General features: G+C 43.5%; 1 protein-coding gene across 1 annotated transcript in view; it reads right to left on the reverse strand.

Moving 5' to 3' along the window:
* brpf1 (bromodomain and PHD finger containing, 1) overlaps window positions 1-21849 on the reverse strand; it is a 76181-nt gene that overhangs the window by 14016 nt on the left and 40316 nt on the right. Inside the window, exons 9-12 of the mRNA XM_084333189.1 lie at window positions 17606-18125; window positions 15991-16299; window positions 11331-11609; window positions 8537-8687 (exon numbers count right to left, since the gene is read on the reverse strand). Of these exons, the coding sequence (XP_084189315.1) occupies window positions 8537-8687; window positions 11331-11609; window positions 15991-16299; window positions 17606-18125 (1259 nt within the window). The remainder of the gene's footprint in view (window positions 1-8536; window positions 8688-11330; window positions 11610-15990; window positions 16300-17605; window positions 18126-21849) is intronic.

A 21849-nucleotide genomic window follows, 5' to 3' on the forward strand; every position in this document is an offset into this window, starting at 1 on the left:
TTCTCCCTCTTGTGGTGTATTTGGTTCTTCCTCTGTGATGTCGTTTTCGTTCCCCTTGTAATCCTCCCACTTACCCCATCTTTCTCCAAATTTCTCTTCCTGTAACCTCAGCATGTGTGTTATCCTCTCCATATCCTGTATCTCTTCCACTATTCCTACCCATTGTGCTATTGTCGGTGGGTCTTCCTTGTACCACAGTCTCGTTATTGCTTTTCTGGCCGCTATCAACATTATCTTTATTAAATATTTGTCCCCCCCTTGTATTCCCTCGTGTGTCAGGTCTCCTAAGTAAAGCACCAGTCCTGTTTGTGGTAACCCGTATCCTAATATTCTGATCATTGCCTCCCCTATCTCCTCCCAATACCCCTTCAGCTTCTGACATCCCCAGAATATGTGCGTGTGATTTGCCCCCTCCTTCCCACACATCCTCCAGCATGCTCTTTGTGTTGGTGCATATTTTCCCTTCAGCTCTGGGGTTATAAAGAATCTGATTATGTTTTTCCATCCAAACTCTTTCCATATGCTCGATCCTGTTGTTGAATGTTGCACCTCGCATATGTTCCCCCATTCCTTCCCTGTTATTCCTATCTCTAGTTCTCTCTCCCATTTCTCCCTTATGTAATTGGTCGTGTGTCCCTTGCTGTTCATTATAGCCCGGTACAGTGCTGATATTACCCTTCCTTTCCCTCCTTCGTATGCCCTTACTATCATCCTAATTATTCCATTCTGTTCTTCGTCCTTGTCCCCTCTTATTTCTTTATTATAGTAATCTCTAACCTGTAGATATCCGAAGTGGTCCCTGTTTTCTAGTCCAAATTTCTCCTTTAATTTTTGTAGTGTCTGCATTTCCCCCTTCTCTATCATTTTGCATATCGCTGTTGCCCCCCCCCCTCTCCCACCTTCTGAATCCATGGTCTAACCTCCCTGGTTTGAATCTCTTGTCATGTGCTACCCATCTCAGGACCCCTGACTGCTTCTCCAATTTGTGTGTTTTTACTACTCTGTTCCATATAGTCAAGGTGCATTTGGTGATTGGATCTAATAGTCCCTCTTTTTCTTTAAATAGTTCCCTATCTCCCACCAGAGCTTGTACCTTGTATCCCTCCCCTTCTTTTTCAATGTCTTTCCATCTTGCCTCATATCTGTCGTTACACCAGTACGTCACTGCTCTCAGTTGTGCTGCATAGTAATAATCTGGTAGGCTGGGTACTGCCATCCCTCCCTCTTCCTTTGGTAGTTGTAGTGTTTTATATCTGACCCGTCTGGGAGCGGGAAGCGAACCCAGGTCGGCCGCGTAGCTCTGCTATGCAGTATGCGGTGCGCCACTCGGGCGCCCGACTAAGAATAGATTAACGAATTCCATATAAATCTATAGTTCATTAACGATACAGCAGCTGATACTGTATACTGTACACACACACGTGACTCCAAATGATAATAATAATTAGTGCCGTCAGGCGATTACATTTTTTTATCTAATTAATTACAGGATTTGGAATTAATTAATCGAATTAATCACATTTTAATCGCATAACCATTTTAGGCCTGATATTTTATATTCTATAATTGTTGTGAAGGATCAGATTAAACCGAATATGTATATTTATTTATATATATATATTTAATTGTATTTGTATATCGTTTGATATCCCCTGTATATTCCTTGTACAATATGCATTGAATATCCCCGTTTCTACTAAACAGCCCATAATAGTTTCATTCTACCATTGGACGAGAACCTGGCGCCAGGTTGCCATACCCCTAGGTCCAAGTTCAATCGTGCCGCCTAACATGTCGAGGCAACCCCCGGTTCCGCGCAGTAATATGCCGGGCGAAATACGAATGGTACTATTTGTTCATAGCGCATATATATATGGCGCTCGTAAAGTAGAACCTTTTTTTTTGTCCAGTTCTTTACCCTCCAACAGAGTGACAGACGCAAAAGCCTCCCCACGATGCACGTGCGGTGTAGTAGGGCCTACTTGGCCCAGAATAGGCATTGAGATATCGTGTAGATTAATAGTTGAATGGTCATAGTTTGGCACTATACCGTCGAGTTGGACGTATTCTATTAAGCTAATAATAGTCTATTTATGTATGGTGCATCGTTCGGTTCGAGTTCTACAGTTATCAGTACCCCCATCGTTCCTGACGTTATCTGGCCGCTTATCCAGGCTGGTCAGACCCCTAGTGGTGATTGCATCCGAGGAGCTCCGGGTCAAGAGCGACTGGACCTGTATATTGGATTACTCTACCCGACGACGGCGAGCCTTCCACGGCTCTTGGATTATGCTTTGTGTGCTTTGATTATTCCATGGATAAAGGCCAACACTGTCGAGTGTTGGAATTACCCCCCGGAGAGGACTACAGGTGAGGCGGCGCTCTACACGTGAGGTCGCACCACGTCTCTCCGTTGTGGACCGGCAGATACCGTTCCACAGAGGGTCCAGCTGTATTCGTCTGCGGCCCGAGGTTCTGTGGGCACTGTGTCTAAGACTTTGGATTCTCCCAAGACACCGTCGGCCAGATGGGATACCGCCAGCGGCTTCTCTAACCCCCCCCTCCTACTGTCTTACAACCAGCGGGACCCCCCCCCCCCCCTTAGTGTATCCAGCTATAATCATTTAAGTACCATCGCTATCGTTTCCTAAATATTCCAGGTTGTATACTTACTCCCTGCGCAACCAGAGATTGGACATTCAATGTTGATTTACCTACGAATACTCATTTGCCATAAAAGTGCATATTCAATATTTCAAATCATAAATGTAATTAAGTGAATGTTGTATACACCTTTTGCTGTATTAAATATTCGATTTGGTACATTTGTGTTGGTTCGTTTCATCAGGTGGGAAAGTGTTCATCATACTTATATCTTGTACTGGGTGGCCAGAAGTTAAAGTACATGAGGTAGTGGTATTAAATATCATATCTAACAATACAGTCAGGGAATTGTACCCCTCAGCTACAATAATCATATTTCAAATTGCATGTGTCCGGATGGCAGAATCCAACAAAGAATTTACAATACGAAGCCGCTTGAGAATGCCAAATAAGTACGTAAATCGAGTTACGAAGGAATTCTATGGTAAATCTTACGTATGTCCATTCGAGAATGAGGACCACTGTTTATATGAATACTGAATATACATACACTAATTGCAGTTTGAGTTTAAAACCGTCATCTCCAACCTTTGTCAATCAAGTTGTACGTGTTTTAACCGATTTGTTATCCTTGCTTTTTACCTCGTCTTGTCATCTTATTGTTATTTTATTTTCTGCTTATTTCTGTATGTACACTCAACGTGACTGTACATGAGGGAAACCTTGGTTGCCTTTAGAGTTTAAATAAAGGTTTGAAAATGAAAATGAAAAACTATTTGCATTTCACATGCTAGGACTTTTATTATAGGGCTTATCAGGGTTTCCGCTGTCCGGTAATTATCGGTTTTTGACCGGCAAAATCTGTTGAAGTCCGACATATTTAAATCTCTCCGGTCATAATGTCTGGTGAAAATAATTCCCTCTAAGCACAATTTGAATTGTGCTGTCAGGCGATTAAAAAAAATAATCTAATTAATTACAGGATTTGTAATTAACACTTTGGCTGCCTAAGGTTAAATTCATGATATACCATAGATTGCCAGCTCTATTTGTCTATGGAGAAAGTCCCCTTCTTTGCAGGGCTATAACTTTTTAAATTCTATTGCTACATTGCCATTATTAGGGCCCATTCAAAGTCCTATATGTATTGTTCATTGTGTAGCAACGTTAAACTTTTTCATTCACATATTCATAGTAAAGTATGGTCTAATGTATAAGTATGTTTTCATCTCTTTCTGCAGCTTTCTCCAGAACGTGATATATAGCCCCAAATGCATTATATTGATGATGAAATACAGTTTGATGGCAATCAGCGCGATATAAAAAATTCCAACTAGACGTACTTCTAGAAGTTACTACACGTCATCTGATGTTGACCGGATGGGCGAGGGGGCGTTTATAATTCCGTGGGCAGCGTTATACCAATCATCTAATGTGGGTCAAATGTTGATAATAGCAGTTAGTATCGAAGACGGTAACGTTACACGCTAAAACTCACCCCAGTCTCCGCGCGCCGTTGGGCGATCATCGTAGAGTAGACATTTTATCATTATGGGATGGCGATTTACCCGGTCCATCTCCAGCTTGTATAATGGTATATACGTCCAAATCATGTTGTTTATCGAGTTATTGGCAATCAATCGCTATGTAGCGTGACGAGCCAAAGTCCCGGGACATGTACCAAGTGCCCGGAAGCAATACGGCCGTCCAGCAAAACCTCTACTGCGCTTCCTGTTAAGCGATTGCGCCGATCGGCCACCAGATGGCGCTCCTGAACCGCCAGAGAGCTCAGTGGGTCCTCCTGGTGGATCTCAGGCCAGCGGAGGGGAAATATGAATCAGATTCCAGATTTTTGAAATATTGATATTAAAGACGCTGTAAAGCGTCATCGGCAACTTGAGCATGGCCGGGAATGACGCTTTAACACGGCTCCTGGCAGCCAAAGTGTTAATTAATCTAATTAATTGCATTTTAATCGCATTACCATTTTATGCCTCATATTCTATAATCATATTTCAAATTGCATGTGTCCGGATGGCAGAATTCAGTACTGTATCTACAAAACCTTCTGTTTAATCATCTTCCATCTATTAATTTGCTTAGATTTTTCAGGTCTGGTCAATTTGAGCATGGTGTTATTCACAGTCAAAGATAAAAAAAATGTATTGATATTCTCATTTGGTTCATTACAATTCACCGCGCAAATTGATTGATTGAATGAAAATGTTATTAACAGATTGCAGAATGGGTACAATACAGTACGGCTCAATACACACAATTGTTAAGGGAATGCAGACCAGAGAAAGACTTTCGTCTTGTTTACATCAGGGTCCCCCATTTTCAATTCATAATGAATTGTAAGTAAGGGTGCACCTTGCACCGTGCAATCCATTCTTTGTGGATCTAGCCCACAGTATTTCTGACACTGGGAATACATTCCCTGAGATTCATAGATGTCCCTAGAATCAGATACCAAGAACATGCAAATGGACCATATTAAAAAATATCTGTAAATGTGTATTCTACATGCTTATGGAATGAATTAGATACAAAAAAAAAATTATATATATAAAAAAAAAAAAAAATGTAATTAATTTTGAGTTAATTTTCATAACGCGATTATTTGCTGTGTAATTAATTAATCTAATTAACGCGATAAACTGACAGCCCTTACAGTTGTTTCATTGTTGCTTCACCAAGCAGGTCTAATAATGACAACGATGTGTGTTCTATTATGATATGTGTGTAGTGTTCTGATAACGACTATTGGTGAAGCGATGTCGAGATTCATTTGGTTTGGCAGCAGGAGCTAGATTTGTGAGAAGCATGCAACTGACAGTTGTGCGCGCACAGTGCAATACTCCAATTCAGCCATTGGCAATTCAGCTGTTGGGTGGGTGGCGCTGCTGTGCGGTCCCCAGACCGGACCTGAGAGCACCGCCACCGCAGGCTCTGCGGCTCTGCAGTTGCATACTATTGGTGTGTTCTTCGTTGGGACTGGGAGGCGGAGATATAATAGTCATCACGCAACGTTTATATTTCACAATAATGTTGCCGTCTCTCTCTGCCAAATTTCTCAGTTATTCGCTTGATATAATTAATACAAATGTCCAATATAACGGAATTCGTTAGCTCATAAAAATGTGATTATAACACACTGCTGTATTTAACACTATGATCGCCGATGATGAGTTTAGACGTCATTCCTAGCCATGCTCATTCTGCCGAAGACGCCGTAACTCGTCTTTGATGTCAATATTTCAAAAATCTGTGATCGAAATCATATTTCCCCTCCGGAGCCCTGAGACACACTGCAAAGCTCCACTCAACTCTCTAGCGGTTCAAGAGCGCCATCTGGTGGCCGATCGGCAGATCGCCAACCGGAAATGAACCTTTGAACCGGAAGTGCTCATCCATATGTGGTCCGGGCACTCGCTATCGTTAGAGACTCAGTGAACATCGATCGGTGCAAATAACTCGAAAAAAACAACATGATTTGGACGTATATACTATTATACAACCTGGAAATGGATCGGGCATTTCTCCATCCCATAATAGAAAAAATTCTGTTCCACGCTCATCTGCCAGCGGCGCGAGGAAGCCACGGTAAGATTCAGCGTTATATTCTAACGTGTTCCATATAAACTGCTATGATGAACATATGACCCACTCTGGATGAATCATCTAACGCTGCCCACGGAATTATAAACGATCCCCCGCCCATCCGGTCATCATCAGATGACACGTAGTAACTTCTAGAACCACGTCCAGTTGAAATTTTTTATCTCGCGCCGATTGCTATCAAACTGTATTTCATCATGCATAGCATTTGGAGCTATAAATCAAGTTCTGGAGAAAGCTGCAGAAAACGATAAAAACATACTTATACTTTAGACCATATTTTAGTATGAATATGTGAATGAAAAAGTTTAACGTTGCTACACCCTGAACAATACATATAGGACATTGAATGGGCCATAATAATGGCAATTTAGCAATCGAATTAAAAAAGTTATAGCCCTGCAAAGAAGGGGAACTTCTCCATAGACAAATAGAGATGGCGAGGGATGGTAAATTATGAATTTAACCCATGGCGATCAAAGTGTTAATGTCGGGCCGACTGCCCAGAGACACCTATTTGATTTAAAGTCAGCAGCAGCACGGAGTCTCAGGACTTACCGTACCGTAAAGCCGCGGCTTTCCCCCCCATTTTTCGACCCTGCGGCTTATATAACGGTGCGGCTTATATGTGACTCGACGTGACCAAACCCGAAAATGTAAAAATCTAAATATTGCTTTTTTGACTGCATTGAAATGTTATTTATCTGTTCCCTTATTTGCTAAACTTAATACAACTTGTAAATGAGTTAATTCTTGTTATTTGTCCGACAGTATTGTGTCCCAATGCTAATTACATATGGTAATTAAACATTAAAACACCTGCAGCTTATAGTCCAGTGCGGCTTATATATGTACACATCATTCAATTTAGCTGCTGCAGCTTATATTCAGGTGCGGCTTATAGTGCGAAAAGTACGGTATTTGATTTGGAATATAATGACTGTATACGCAAAAGTAGCCTAGTTTTAAAGGGGCTATGTATTGCTATTCCTAGCACTATTTGGGCAACTTTACACAATTCCTGTTAGTCTATTGAAGACATTTGTAAGTTTTTTTTTTTTTAAATGCATTGTTTTATATTTCTAATCAAGTACTCAAAACCATCATTTTTCTGTCTCAAGAAATCAGGCTGTTATGGCCTGGCTCCGCCCATAAGCACTTTGAGTGACAATCAGTCCACAGTCTGCACTGGTAGAGGGAGGGAGGGAGAGAGAGAGAGAGAGAGAGAGAGAGAGAGAGAGGGGGTGGGAGAGAGAGGGGGTGAGAGAGAGAGAGAGAGAGAGAGAGAGAGAGAGAGAGAGAAAAAAAAAGACCCCCTCTCTCCCTCCCTTCCTCTCTCTTCCTTTCTCTCCCTCTCGGCTCATGAGAGTTCGTGGCAGCTTGTGTTTTTTTTTTCTTTCTTTCAATCTCCCGTTTGCGGGTCTGTGGCGCGCGGCCGGCAGGTACCCCCCCCCCCCCCCCCCAAGTGCCCCCTCTCTCTCCATCTCTCTCTCCCTTTCTCTCCCTCTCGGTGATGAGTCCACGCACGGCAGAGAGAGAGAGAGAGAGAGAGAGAGGGAGGGGGTGGGAGGGAGAGAGAGAGAGAGAGAGAGAGAGAGAGAGAGAGAGAGAGAGAGAGAGAGAGAGAGAGAGAGAGAGAGAAAAAAGACAGCCCCCCTCTCTCCCTCCCTCTCGGCTCATGAGAGTTCGCGGCAGCTTGTGTTTTTTTTTCTTTCTTTCTTTCCACTCGCTGTCTAGTCTAGGTAGAATGGGGGCGGGCATTAGCTCCAACCACAGAGCCAATCGCATCACCCAGCGGCCGTATGACTTATATCGGCCGTTCAAAAAAAAATGACCTGATTTACTGGAGGAGAAAAGGGGCTGAGCTGAAACAGAGCAATCCGCCAATATGGTATTTAGACACTAAAACACATTGATACGAACTCCTATTACTATAATACAATGCTAGAGACTGAAAAATGACATTTATAATACATAGCCCCTTTAAGTTAAAATATTATAAATCTACATGCCTTGAGGATGTCATTCTTTATATAGCCTGCCTATCAATTGTTTTTAAGCTCAATAAACTCTGACCGGAATTGATCCCATTTGTCCGGTAGATTGAAATCTTGCAGGACACGGAGACCGGCAACAATTTTTTCTAATGGAAACCCTGGTGTGTATGTGCACTCAGCACCTGGTTCTGTGTGTGTCTCTGTGTGTGTGTGTGTGTGTGTGCGTGCGCTCAGCACCTGGTTCTCTCTGTGTGTGTGTGTGTGTGTGTGTGTGTGTGTGTGTGTGTGTGTGTGTGTGTGTCTCTGCTCGGCACCTGGTTCTGTCCGAGGCGGCGCTGCTGCTGCTGCTGGTGGTGGACTCGGAGTCGGAGCTGGAGCGCGGCAGACTCCTCTCGTTCCTGTAGACGCGGAAGCTCTCCGTCACCGGCTGGTTCCCCCCGTCGAAGCCGTTACTGGGCACCAGACCTGTGGGACGGAGGAGGAGGAGGAGGAGGAGGAGGAGGAGGAGGAGGGAGCACAGTCTGATTTCAATTTCATACTTCAGAAAACAAGCAGGTCTTAGCGGCTGGGTGGCGTAGCGGAGATTGCGCTCGTCACCAATGCAAGAGACTCCGGTCTCGACTCCCCGAGTCAGCGTTGCCTGCGGCTTGGGCCGGTCGTCATACTATCTCAATTGGCAGAGGTAGCGGGTGGAAAGTCGATGGGTGGGGATTGGACGTTGTGGACAGCGACTCCTACAGGTCGGTTGGGTGACGCCTGCACAGCAGAGACAGGAAGTATCGGGGCAGCGTGAGCCTCCCACACGTTACTCCTCGCCACTGAGAGTCCGCGCTGTCTGGTGAAAAGATGTGACAGGCTGCCTCCTCGTGTACCGGAGGGGACACGTGATGCAAGGCTTCTATCCTCCCTACAGCCGACCAGTCTAGCAACGTTCAAGACAGGGGAGGGGAGAATTGAAGGGAAAAAGAATTGGCGATACGAAATTGGGATGGGAGAAAAATAGAAAAAGGAGAAAAAGTGGATATAAAAAAAAACCAAGCAGGTCTTTTAACCCTTTCACTGCCAGTGTGCCACACTACAGAAGGTTAACCCTTTACTATCACACTACCGACGGTTAACTAGAAAAATGCTGTTTTTGAGTACTTGATTAGAAATATAAAACAATGAATTAAAAAAAAATAAAACTTACAGATGTGTTCCATAGACTCGCAGGAATTGTGTAAAGTTGCCCAAATAGTGAAAGGAATAGCAATGCATGTCCCCTTTAAGAAAACCGTAATGTATAGAGCTGCTGCAAACTGGAATTGTATACCTGTGAAGATAATGATGATCAGCAACAAATGTACTTTTAAGACTTTGAGTGCCAGCCAACGAGAAATCTCGTTATTTCATGCCATGCGTTGAGTGCCAATGACGAGAAATCTCGTTATTTAATCGTTATTGCTTTTTTTAGCGATATCCATTCATTTTTCATCAATCTAGCCTCACGTTACCATTGGGACCGTCTATGAGCTCGAACAGGGAAAATACCGCCCCCTATCGTCTCCCGGATGGTAATGCACCCATTGGATTGGACTCAATGAAAATGTATGAAAAAAAAATATCCGGATTCCACATTTTACTTCTCAGACATGTAACCCGAGCGATCCCATTCATTGTAGACACTCAGAACAGCGTGGAATATGTGTTTCGAGTACCTAACGTTGGATCAATAAACGCGATCGATATTTGGAATGGCGATCAGGAATTGGAATAATCTTTTTGCAGAACATCTGATGTGAGGTAAGGAATCTATGTTACCAGTCTTGGGGCAATCAGATGTATTTTTCACATATTTTACAACGTGTGTGTGTGTGTGTGTGTGTGTGTGTGCGTGCATGTGTGCGTGTATGACGTTAGCGCTGACCAGGAAATAGATAATCGATTTTCAGCCCGCTTCTCTAGCGTGCATAAGTACACATATACTATCGATAATCTAGCGTTTATTTGAAAACGATTCATAAATAGGCAGAAAAATGACAACGTGTTTTGTGTATTCCACTAAAGAATCTATTTTCTTTTGTGTGGACATTTTTCAAAAACTTCCGTTTTTCAAAACGGTATAAAACGGAAATGTACCGATGAAAAAACAATCCGTTTCGTACATGTTGACTGCAAGCAAATCATTGATAAGCGACGGGCGTATTAGACACATAGCCATAATATAGAATATAGAAATAGCTCTGCGAAAATCATGAAATATCGGAAAGTCTGTCCAAAAAGGCTGGCATTCAAGCGCTAAATCTGGCACCCCCTGCTGGCACTCAATGTGTTAAGAAAAAGTTGAAAAATGCTGTTATGATGAATAATGAAATACAGTTGAGTTACTGATTTATTTAGTTAGTATTGTTAGTTTAGTTAGTTAGTTATTGTATTTGTGGCTAGAGCCTTTGTGTGTGTGTTTTTTTTGCTGAGATTTTAAAGATATTGAGAATGTACTTAGGCTAAAGTGTTTATGTTTTTGTTACTGTAATGTAATGTAATGTACTGTAATGTTGTAAGTTATGTGTTCGGACCCCAGGAAGAATAGTCTTTTACCAATGGGTGTGTGTAGACTAATGGGGATCCATCAAATAAACAAATAAACAACAATGTCAAAATGTCTGCTGTGAAAAGGGCCCAAGAACACAGTGTTTTACTTTCAACCACCCACTTATTCTTTTCAAGTTTTACTTGCACTCTGTGCATGAATGCAAACTTAAAAACGTTGGTGATCGGGCCTCTTCTCACGCGCTGCACCCCGACTCTGGAACTCCCTCCCCCAGACCATCAGAGACTCCCCCACACTCTCCACCTTCAAATCCCGCCTCAAAACCCACCTGTTCTCCATAGCATTCAACCCCCCCCCCCCTCCAACCTGGTTTGATGTTTGTTACTGCCGCTCTATGTTTCTGTGTATCCCCCGTTTCCCCCGTGGTCTTATGTTCCTTTTTTGTTTCCTTGTTTTACTATGTTTCTCTGCCTACCGTCAGCGACTTCGGGTCCTTGAGAAGCGCTATATAAATAAAATGTATTATCATTAAAATGTGTAAAGAGAAGGTACATGTGTGCTCCACGCGCGCTGCGTACCGAGTAGCAGGTCGTCGTTGTCGCTGTCGCTCTCGGAGCTGGAGGTGCTGTGGGGGCTCCGGGGCCTCTTCCTCTGCCTGGGGGGGGACAGCAGGGGCAGCTGGGGGGGCCCGATGGGGCTGGGACTCACCCCGGCGTGGCCCAGGTCCCGGTTCTTAGGGGGCCGGCCGGGCCTCTTGGGGGGTCCGGCGGCCGTTTTGGGGTTCTTCTTGGAGAAGAGGACAGAGGTCCTTCGGCCCACCTCCGGAGCCAGAGCGGAGGAAGACGCTGAGGAGGGGTCTGAGGGGAGAGACATTTATATACAGTATTATATACTGTAGGGCCGACCTCCACTAGTCCATCATTTATATACTGTAGGGCCGACCTCCACTAGTCCATCATTTATATACTGTAGGGCTGACCTCCACTAGTCCATCATTTATATACTGTAGGGCTGACCTCCACTAGTCCATCATTTATATACTGTAGGGCTGACCTCCACTAGTCCATCATTTATATACTGTAGGGCTGACCTCCACTAGTCCATCATTTATATACTGTAGGGCTGACCTCCACTAGTCCATCATTTATATACTGTAGGGCCGACCTCCACTAGTCCATCATTTATATACTGTAGGGCTGACCTCCACTAGTCCATCATTTATATACTGTAGGGCTGACCTCCACTAGTCCATCATTTATAAATAAATAAATAGTATGATTTAGTTATATTATAATAAAATAGAAATAAGATAGTATATAGAAGTATAATACATTATATAAGTGTGTGCGTGTGGGTGTGTGTGTGTGTAAATGAATTAACCTAAATATGTAGTTTGACTGATAGATAGACAAAATGGGTTTATTTATGTTGATTTAATTTGGTTGTGTTGATGTTAAATTTTTATTTATTTTTTGCAAAATGGGTATATTCTGTTTGGTTTTACACAATATGTCTATCGGTGTGTTGTACGTGTGTAGGGGCAGGTATATATACGATTTTTTCTTCTTCCTGTTCCTTTCGGCCATGGTATTTTTTGTGAATTATGTGAATATGTACTGTTGGACTGTGGTGATTCCATGTACGAATAAATAAATGATGATGATGATGATGATGATGATGATGATATACTGTAGGGCTGACCTCCACTAGTGCATCATTTATATACTGTAGGGCTGACCTCCACTAGTCCATCATTTATATACTGTAGGGCCGACCTCCACTAGTCCATCATTTATATACTGTAGGGCCGACCTCCACTAATCCATCATTTATATACTGTAGGGCTGACCTCCACTAGTCCATCATTTATATACTGTAGGGCTGACCTCCACTAGTCCATCATTTATATACTGTAGGGCCGACCTCCACTAGTCCATCATTTATATACTGTAGGGCCGACCTCCACTAGTCCATCATTTATATACTGTAGGTGTTACAAAGGGTCAGATTAAACCGAATATATATATTTATTGCTTGATATCCCTTGTATAATATTTGTATATCGTTTGATATCCCTTGTATATTCTTTGTATATATACACGGAATATCCCTTTATCTGGGTACAAACCAGACCATAATATTCGCTCTCCTATTGGACAGCGACCCCTAGGCGCCAACGACTATACCCCCAATGGCAAGTTCAAAGGCAACGCCAAGGCATGTCTCAACATGTCCAGGTTTGCGCAGTAATACGAGACAGAACTGAGGTTGGCACTAGATAATTCACCTTACGTATAAATACGGCGCAGGTGGAAACAGCAGCAGTTCGTTCATTACTAGTAAAGCCTTCACCACGAGTCAACGACCAAGTGAAGTGAGCAACTTTGCCTCTGAATAGAGCCTTGAGAACCGCGTGCGAATAGGATAGTAAAAGTGTCAGAGTTTAGTGAAGTAACGTCAAGTTCAACCTAGTTTAATGTGACGGATATGTACACCGGAGAACCTACACCGGCGAATGCAGAGCCTTTTCTGGCTGGATTATATTGCTTTGGTACCGTGGCTGCTGGAGCAGAGAACCGTCTACCCCACTATCGTGTGGGATCTACCCCTGTGAGGAGCATCCCTCGAGCCCGCCTCTAGGACCAGAGGCTGGCTAGCTTTCATCCATGCTGTCGAGCATACTGGATTATAGCTGTTGCTTTGTCTACGGATCAAGGGAGTACTGCACCGACTCCCGTAGCTGGAGCTTCTTTATTCCGCGTTGACCCAGACTTTGCACCCGAACATTCCTCTACCCTGCCGGCTTACAACCGGAGGGAACCCCCCAGTGTCTCCAGCTGACTACTAGTGTGCCTTATGTAATTGCTATGCTACAGGTGGCGTCAGTTATACCCATTTTACTATTCTCATGGACTTACGCTCTTGACCTACTTTAAGTGTTCTTCGCCTTACAAGCGCAAGTATAATTCTCAATCTGTAACCTACCGTTGCTTGCTCTAATAATAATAAATCCCTCTAACTAGAACTTTATGTGTCATTGCCGTATTCTTGTGTGGGTGTTCACCAGATATATTCATTTACTGTATGGCCAGTAATTAAAGTACATAACTAAGTAGTGGTTTAATAATACCATACTCTCAATACAGTCAGGGAATTGTACCCCTCAGTTACAGTAGGGCTGACCTCCACTAGTCCATAATTTATATACTGTAGGGCTGACCTCCACTAGTCCATCATTTATATACTGTAGGGCTGACCTCCACTAGCGCATCATTTATATACTGTAGGGCTGACCTCCACTAGTCCATCATTTATATACTGTAGGGCCGACCTCCACTAGTCCATCATTTATATACTGTAGGGCTGACCTCCACTAGTCCATCATTTATATACTGTAGGGCTGACCTCCACTAGTCCATCATTTATATACTGTAGGGCTGACCTCCACTAGTCCATCATTTATATATTGTAGGGCCGACCTCCACTAGTCCATCATTTATATACTGTAGGGCTGACCTCCACTAGTCCATCATTTATATACTGTAGGGTTGACCTCCACTAGTCCATCATTTATATACTGTAGGGCTGACCTCCACTAGTCCATCATTTATATACTGTAGGGCTGACCTCCACTAGTCCATCATTTATATACTGTAGGGCTGACCTCCACTAGTCCATCATTTATATACTGTAGGGCTGACCTCCACTAGTCCATCATTTATATACTGTAGGGCTGACCTCCACTAGCGCATCATTTATATACTGTAGGGCTGACCTCCACTAGTCCATCATTTATATACTGTAGGGCTGACCTCCACTAGTCCATCATTTATATACTGTAGGGCTGACCTCCACTAGTCCATCATTTATATACTGTAGGGCTGACCTCCACTAGTCCATCATTTATATACTGTAGGGCTGACCTCCACTAGTCCATCATTTATATACTGTAGGGCTGACCTCCACTAGTCCATCATTTATATACTGTAGGGCTGACCTCCACTAGTCCATCATTTATATACTGTAGGGCTGACCTCCACTAGCGCATCATTTATATACTGTAGGGCTGACCTCCACTAGCGCATCATTTATATACTGTAGGGCTGACCTCCACTAGCAGGGCTGTACACTGTGACGAGATGGTCGCGAATTGCCCCTTTAATTGGCCGTTGCGATTGGTAAATATTATCTGGGGGCGGGCTTGCGGGTAGTGCTTTCAAGCCTTGCATTCGCATTTCACTCCTAAATTATCCAAGGCGTGTGATGACGCCACTCATCAATAGGGTCCAGCTGCAGCGCCGGAGAATCCTGGCCGTAGCTGGAGGCTACAGTATAGGGTCCAGCTGCAGCTCCGGAGAATCCTGGCCGTAGCTGGAGGCTACTCGAGTACACACAGACAGTGGAGCTGGTTGCATATAGCGAGAATTTTGACTTGTTGCGTGGTGGCGATGTCTCGCAGATAATACAACTACAAGTATGATTATATAATATATATATTTTATTAAAAAAATATATATAAAATAATTTTTTCTTTTTTTTAAATCAAAAACAATCGATATAAATAATGGTAAATTGTTATTTAAAAATGTGCCCCTAAATTTCTCATTTAGGGGCAAGTGTGCCCCTAGTGAAAAAGCTTAGCGTACAGCCCTGACTAGTCCATCATTTATATACTGTAGGGCTGACCTCCACTAGTCGAGCCGTAGTCAATTGCCAACCTCTTAGTCGAATGCAAAAGAAAGATAAAAAAATTATAATAAAAAATAATTATATACATATATATTTTTGGTATCATTCTTTCCAAAAGCAAAGAGGCCTAGACCCTCCCCCAGACTGACCCTCCCCCCAGACTGACCCTCCCCCCAGACTGACCCTCCCCCCAGACTGACCCTCCCCCCCAGACTGACCCTCCCCCAGACTGACCCTCCCCCCAGACTGACCCTCCCCCCAGACTGACCCTCCCCCAGACTGACCCTCACCCCAGACTGACCCTCCCCCCAGACTGACCCTCCCCCAGACTGACCCTCCCCCCAGACTGACCCTCCCCCAGACTGACCCTCCCCCCAGACTGACCCTCCCCCCAGACTGACCCTCCCCCAGACTGACCCTCCCCCCAGACTGACCCTCCCCCAGACTGATCCTCCCCCAGACTGACCCTCCCCCCAGACTGACCCTCCCCCAGACTGACCCTCCCCCAGACTAACCCTCCCCCCCAGACTGACCCTCCCCCAGACTGACCCTTGCCACCGATCTCCTGGCTGCTGCTCTCTCCGCCCTCGTCGTGGCGTCCCGAGTTGGAGGGGTGGTGAGGGAGCGATGAACCCCGTTCCCCCCCTCCTCCTGGGCCTCCGGAGTCCCGGCCTCCCATCCCAGAGCCTCCCTCCCTCTGGTGGGCCAGCTTCCGCTTGACGAGCATCATCTCCTTCCTCAAGGCTTTGGCCCTCCGGGACGGACCCTGGGCAGAGCTGACCTCGTCGAAACGGGACTGCAGGAAGTGCAGCTGTTCCTCCAGTGGCAGCCGCCGGCGGTTCTCTGGGAGTAACAGCTCTGTGAGGAGACAGGGGGCAGACAGAGGTGTTATAGACAGCAGCATAGACTCAAGTGATGAGTGGTTCTCTGGGAGTAACAGCTCTGTGAGGAGACAGGGGGCAGACAGAGGTGTTATAGACAGCAGCATAGACTCAAGTGATGAGTGGTTCTCTGGGAGTAACAGCTCTGTGAGGAGACAGGGGGCAGACAGAGGTGTTAGACAGCAGCATAGACTCAAGTGATGAGTGGTTCTCTGGGAGTAACAGCTCTGTGAGGAGACAGGGGGCAGACAGAGGTGTTAGACAGCAGCATAGACTCAAGTGATGAGTGGTTCTTAAAAACTAATTTATATTGGCAGTCCATCACAATATCCATATCTGTCTGCATATAATCCTCCTATACTACTTATACACCTGTATATAACCCATATAACTCGCATAATAATGCTGTATATAGGCCTACCTATATATTTATTTATTCTTACTGTATATATATATATATATATATATATATATCCACCTGTCTGTACATACCTGCACATAATCATTTTGAATATCTGTAGATAATATATCTATATCTGTACATATTAGGGGTGTAACGATGCATCGATTAATCGAAATGCATCGATTCTAATGTGTTCGATTCGATGCATCGATTTGAATATGTTAGAATCGATTATAATTAATATATAATATAATAACTTTTTTTTTCTTTTTTTTGTGTATTGTTTTATTGACCTATAGTCCATTCATGCTGAGTGAATCGGTTCCCCCAGCCACATTTGTGAATTCAACATTTTTTGGGGAATTAACTGATAGAAAATTAATCGAATCGAATCTGCATAATGCATATATCGGTATCGGAAATTAAGAGTTGGACAATATCGGTATATCGGTATCTGTAAAAAAGCCAATATCGAGCATCCCTAATTACCCAGTAGTACTAATTTATATATCATATACCCAGTTCAACCACCTGTACATTGCACATTACTGTTGCACTTTACTGTTACATTTGCTCTCTGGTTGGATGCCAAACCTCTTTTCGTTGTACTGTACGTTTGTGCCGTATGATGACAATACATTTTAATCTAATCTAACCTCTCAAGACAAGCCTAGAAACAGATTTTCCCCTGAACATACAAAAATATGTTAGATATTACATATTAACAAAGCTTGTTGGTGTTGCATGTACACTATTATTTAATTCTGACCCCCCCCCCCCCCACCCTGCCACCAGGCGGCGTGGTAAAGACCGGAGCTGGATGGTGGTAGAGGTGGATGCAGCACGGTGCACAATGAAGCTCACTCATTGGCTCACTCACCGTCTTCATTGGAGGACAGCGGCCTGTCTCTGTCACGGTCCCGGTCTCTGTCTCTGTCTCGGTCCCGGTCCCGATCTCTGTCTCGGTCTCTGTCCCGGTCTCTGTCTCGGTCCCTCTCCCTCTCCCGCTCGCGTTCCCTCTCCCGCTCGCGTTCCCTCTCCCTCTCCCTCTCCCTCTCTCTCTCCCTCTCCCTCTCTCTGTCCCGCTCGCGCTCCCTCTCCCGGTCGTGCTGGCCGTCCGGGCTGGGCTCCCGGGGCAGGTGCATGCCCGTCTCGTAGTCGATGCCTATGCGCTCGGCCTGGCGCCGGGCCGTCCTGACCACGACCGCGCCCATCTCCCGGAGGCGCAGGGCGGCGCGGTAGAAGACCGTGTCCTTGGCGTTGTACTTCAGGCAGTTGTTGACGATGAGTCCGAAGTCGGCCTCGAAGGCCTCGAAGGTGAGGTAGCGGTGCGACTCCAGGAGGCTCCACATGGTCTGGAAGTCCATGGGCGTGTCGATGTGGTCCAGGTAGTCCGGCACCTGGGGGGGGGGGGGGGGGGGGCACATTTATTATTATTAAAATAGTTTTTATTGTTTTTTTAACCCTTTCATCGCCACACTACCAAACAGTTAACCATTTCACTGCGACAATACACAGAAGCTTAACCCTTTCACTGCCACACGACAGCAGGTTAACCCTTTCACTGCCACACTACAGAAGGTTAACCCTTTTACTATCACACTACCGACGGTTACTCGACGGTAGTGGGATAGTAAAGGGTTAACCTTCTGTAGTGCGGCAGTGAAAGAGTTAAGGTTCAACAACAAAATTATATACATACATACTAGGGCTGTCTTAAATACTTCGAAGCTTCGAAGCTTCGTTCGATGGCACAAGCTTCGAACATTAAAAAAAAATCGAAGTAAAAAAAAAAAAAAAAAATAAATTTTCTTTTCAAATTTTTTTTTTACTTCGATTTGTGTGTGTGTGTGTGTGTGCGTGTGTGTGTGTGTGTGTGTGTGCGTGTGTGTGTGTGTGTGTGTGTGCGTGTGTGTGTGTGTGAGAACTACCCATCCCAGTTAGGACAGCCGAATCCCGTCCAATCTTTCGCCGTCGACTAAAGACTCACTTCTTCAACCATCAGGGAAGCCAACTCGCTAGACATCTTTAAAAGACAGCTTAAAACCTATCTCTTTGCTCAGGCATTTCACTGATAGATATCTGCTACCACCTAGTGGCAAGAGGAAACATCAGGGATATCCTGACACAACTTGTATTTATTCTTACCCTGCCTACTCTTTTACACTGCCTATCAAATTCATGTGTCGGTTATTGCACTTTTTACTTCTTACTGATGACTATTTTTAAACTGAATCATTTTAAACTATTATTATTTGCTAGATCCAAATGTGAAACACTGATTATTTATGACTATTTTTAAACTGAATCATTTTATTCTTATTATTTGCTAGATCCAAATGTGAAACACTGTGATTATTTGTTCATGAATTACAGGAGTATTACTGAATAGAGAGCCTATTAGGATGCTAGATCCTAATGTGAAACACTGTGATTTGCCATATCTTGCTATGCTCGCTCATGCCTGTATTTTTTATGTCCGTTCTATTTTATAATTTTTTGACTATTTTTAAACTGAATCATTTTAAACTATTTTTACTATTTGTGTTACTGAAAACTGTAAGCGGAGAGCCTATTGGGATGCTAGATCCTAATGTGAAACACTGTGATTCTACCTGTCTATCTTTTTATGCTCGCTTATGCCTGTATTTTTTGCTGTTGTGAAGCACTTTGAACTGCAACCTCTGTATGAAAAGTGCTATACAAATAAAGTTATTATTATTATTATTATTATTATTATTATCTGAAATGATTAAAAAAAAAAAAAAAAAAAAAAATCTAACCGTGACTAACCTTACTGTCATGCACTTTTCCTAATAAACTAACCTACACTGTAACACGCAACACTTTGATAAACATTATTACTCAGCTGATAGAGTTGTACCCTTCTTGCTGTCTTGTCGTACAGAACTTGTAAGTCGCTTTGGATAAAAGCGTCAGCTAAATGACTAAATGTGTGTGTGTGTGTGTGTGTGTGTGTGTGTGTGTGTGTGTGTGTGTGTGTGTGTGTGTGTGTGTGTGTGTGTGTGTGTGTGTGTGTGTGTGTGTGTGTGTGGCGCGCGGTGGGGCCGGGGGACAAATACACTGGAGGAAAGTAACCCAGCTCAGCACTGCCCAAATTATATCATCACTATTGCCTGTTTGAAGGATATCATCCTCAAATACATATACACCTACATGCCTTGTAGAATTCCACACATAAGAAAGAAAGATACTGGGATGAATAAACAAAATAGGAAATAAAATGTAGATAAGGTGCTACTGAGATGTTTTGGTGAGTTCTTTGTTTTTTTGTGGAAGTTGCCCTTCTTAAAAATGCATGAACATTCACTGATAATTGGTCTGTAGTGGAGTCTACAAGGTCTACATTGCCGGACCATGTAGAATCCGGACCTTGTAGACTGACATAATTCTGTGCATAGTTTAGTCTACACAGGCCATATTTCAAATAATCAAAATCTTACTTCATTCATCTTAAACATTCTTGATTTGGGGGATTGGTAGTTCCCATGAAATCTGAAGTTGTTCAAACGACAACAGCGATCCACCTTGAATTAAATCACACAGCCGAGTGAAACCTTGTTGGCTCAGTCACGAAAGGGGCTACTTAATTAATTAATCCAACCCACTTTATTTATAGAGCACATTTAAAAACAACAAAGTTTATGAAAGTGCTGTACAAGTCCCACAACATAAGATAAAAAAAATAAAATAAAAAAAAATAAAAAATAAAAAATAAAAAAAATACTTTTTTTTATTTATTTATTTTATTTTTATTTTTTTTCCGAAGCTTCGAATTAAAATCGAAGCTCGGCCCCGAAGCTTCGATTGCCAAAAAAAGCTTCGAAGGTCAGCCCTAATACATACAATACCTAAAATAAATGAAAAAAAACAGTAAACAAAAAGAGAAAAGGAAAAGTAATAATAATAATAATAAAAGAAAATTGCATCGTTCTTATACAGGTTGTCACTTGCCATACAGAAATTGCCTATCTAATAAATCACCGTCTTATGCCTAAACATCCTCAGGGAAGCTGTCCTAACTGTGGTGGGAAGTTCGTTCCACCGTTGTGGAGCGAGGACCGAGAATAGACAGAGAATAATTACATGGTTAAAGGTGGGGTAGGCAATTATTCTTTAGAACCATTTTGTTAATATATGGTGAAATTCTCTTTACATGTAAATAATAAAAAATATGGCAATATTTGTATCATTAAAAATTACGTTTTACATTTGTTCAACGTTTCTTTCTCCGCTTCAACGAGGCATCGTGATGTCCGAAAATAAATGAAAGCAAATAAATAAATAAATAAGAACTAAACTCAATTGCACGGATATAGCTATAGTGGAATAGAATGGACATATCTACATTCTGCTCTCAGCACACCCAATTCCTTCCATGTAGGCTATACATTTAATAATATATATTATATTAAATCTATAGTTTATTAGCAACGATGCACTAACGTACGTTACGTACATTGTATTGTACTTGTGCTGTATAATTACAATACATTTGAATCTGGCGGCTGGGTGGCGCAGCGGACATTGCGCTTGTCACCAACACAAGAGACACCGGGTTCGACTCCCGGTGTCTGGGTGGTAATCTGGACGTTGTGGACAGCGACTCCTACAGGTCGGTTGGGGGACGCCTGCACAGCAGAGACAGGAAAATGGCGGGGGTAGTGTGAGCCTCCCACATGTTACACCGCGCCGAATGAGAGTCCGCGCTGGCAGGTGAAAAGATGTGACAGGCTCCACATGTATCGTATGTGATGAAAGGCTTCTATCCTCCCTACAACCGGCCAGTGGGGGGCATATGCGAGCAACGTTCAAGACAGGGGAGGGGAGAATTGGCACGGCTAAATTGGGATGGGAGAAGAAAAGAATATATATAGAAAAAGAAAAAAAGATGCGGCTAGGTGGTGCAGTGGGCAAGGCGCTCACCACCAATGCAGGAGACGCTGGGTTCGAGCCCAGCTCTCCGCATTGCTATCAGCTTGGCTGGTCGTTCATACTAATACAATTGGCAGTATTAGGGGGTGGGAAGCTGATGGGTGGGGATCGGACGTTGTGGACAGCGACTCCTACAGGTCGGTTGGTGCGCCTGCGCAGCAGAATCAG

Source organism: Notolepis coatsorum (genome assembly GCF_963971535.1).
Source record: "Notolepis coatsorum genome assembly, chromosome: 17".
Lineage (NCBI taxonomy): Eukaryota > Metazoa > Chordata > Actinopteri > Aulopiformes > Paralepididae > Notolepis > Notolepis coatsorum.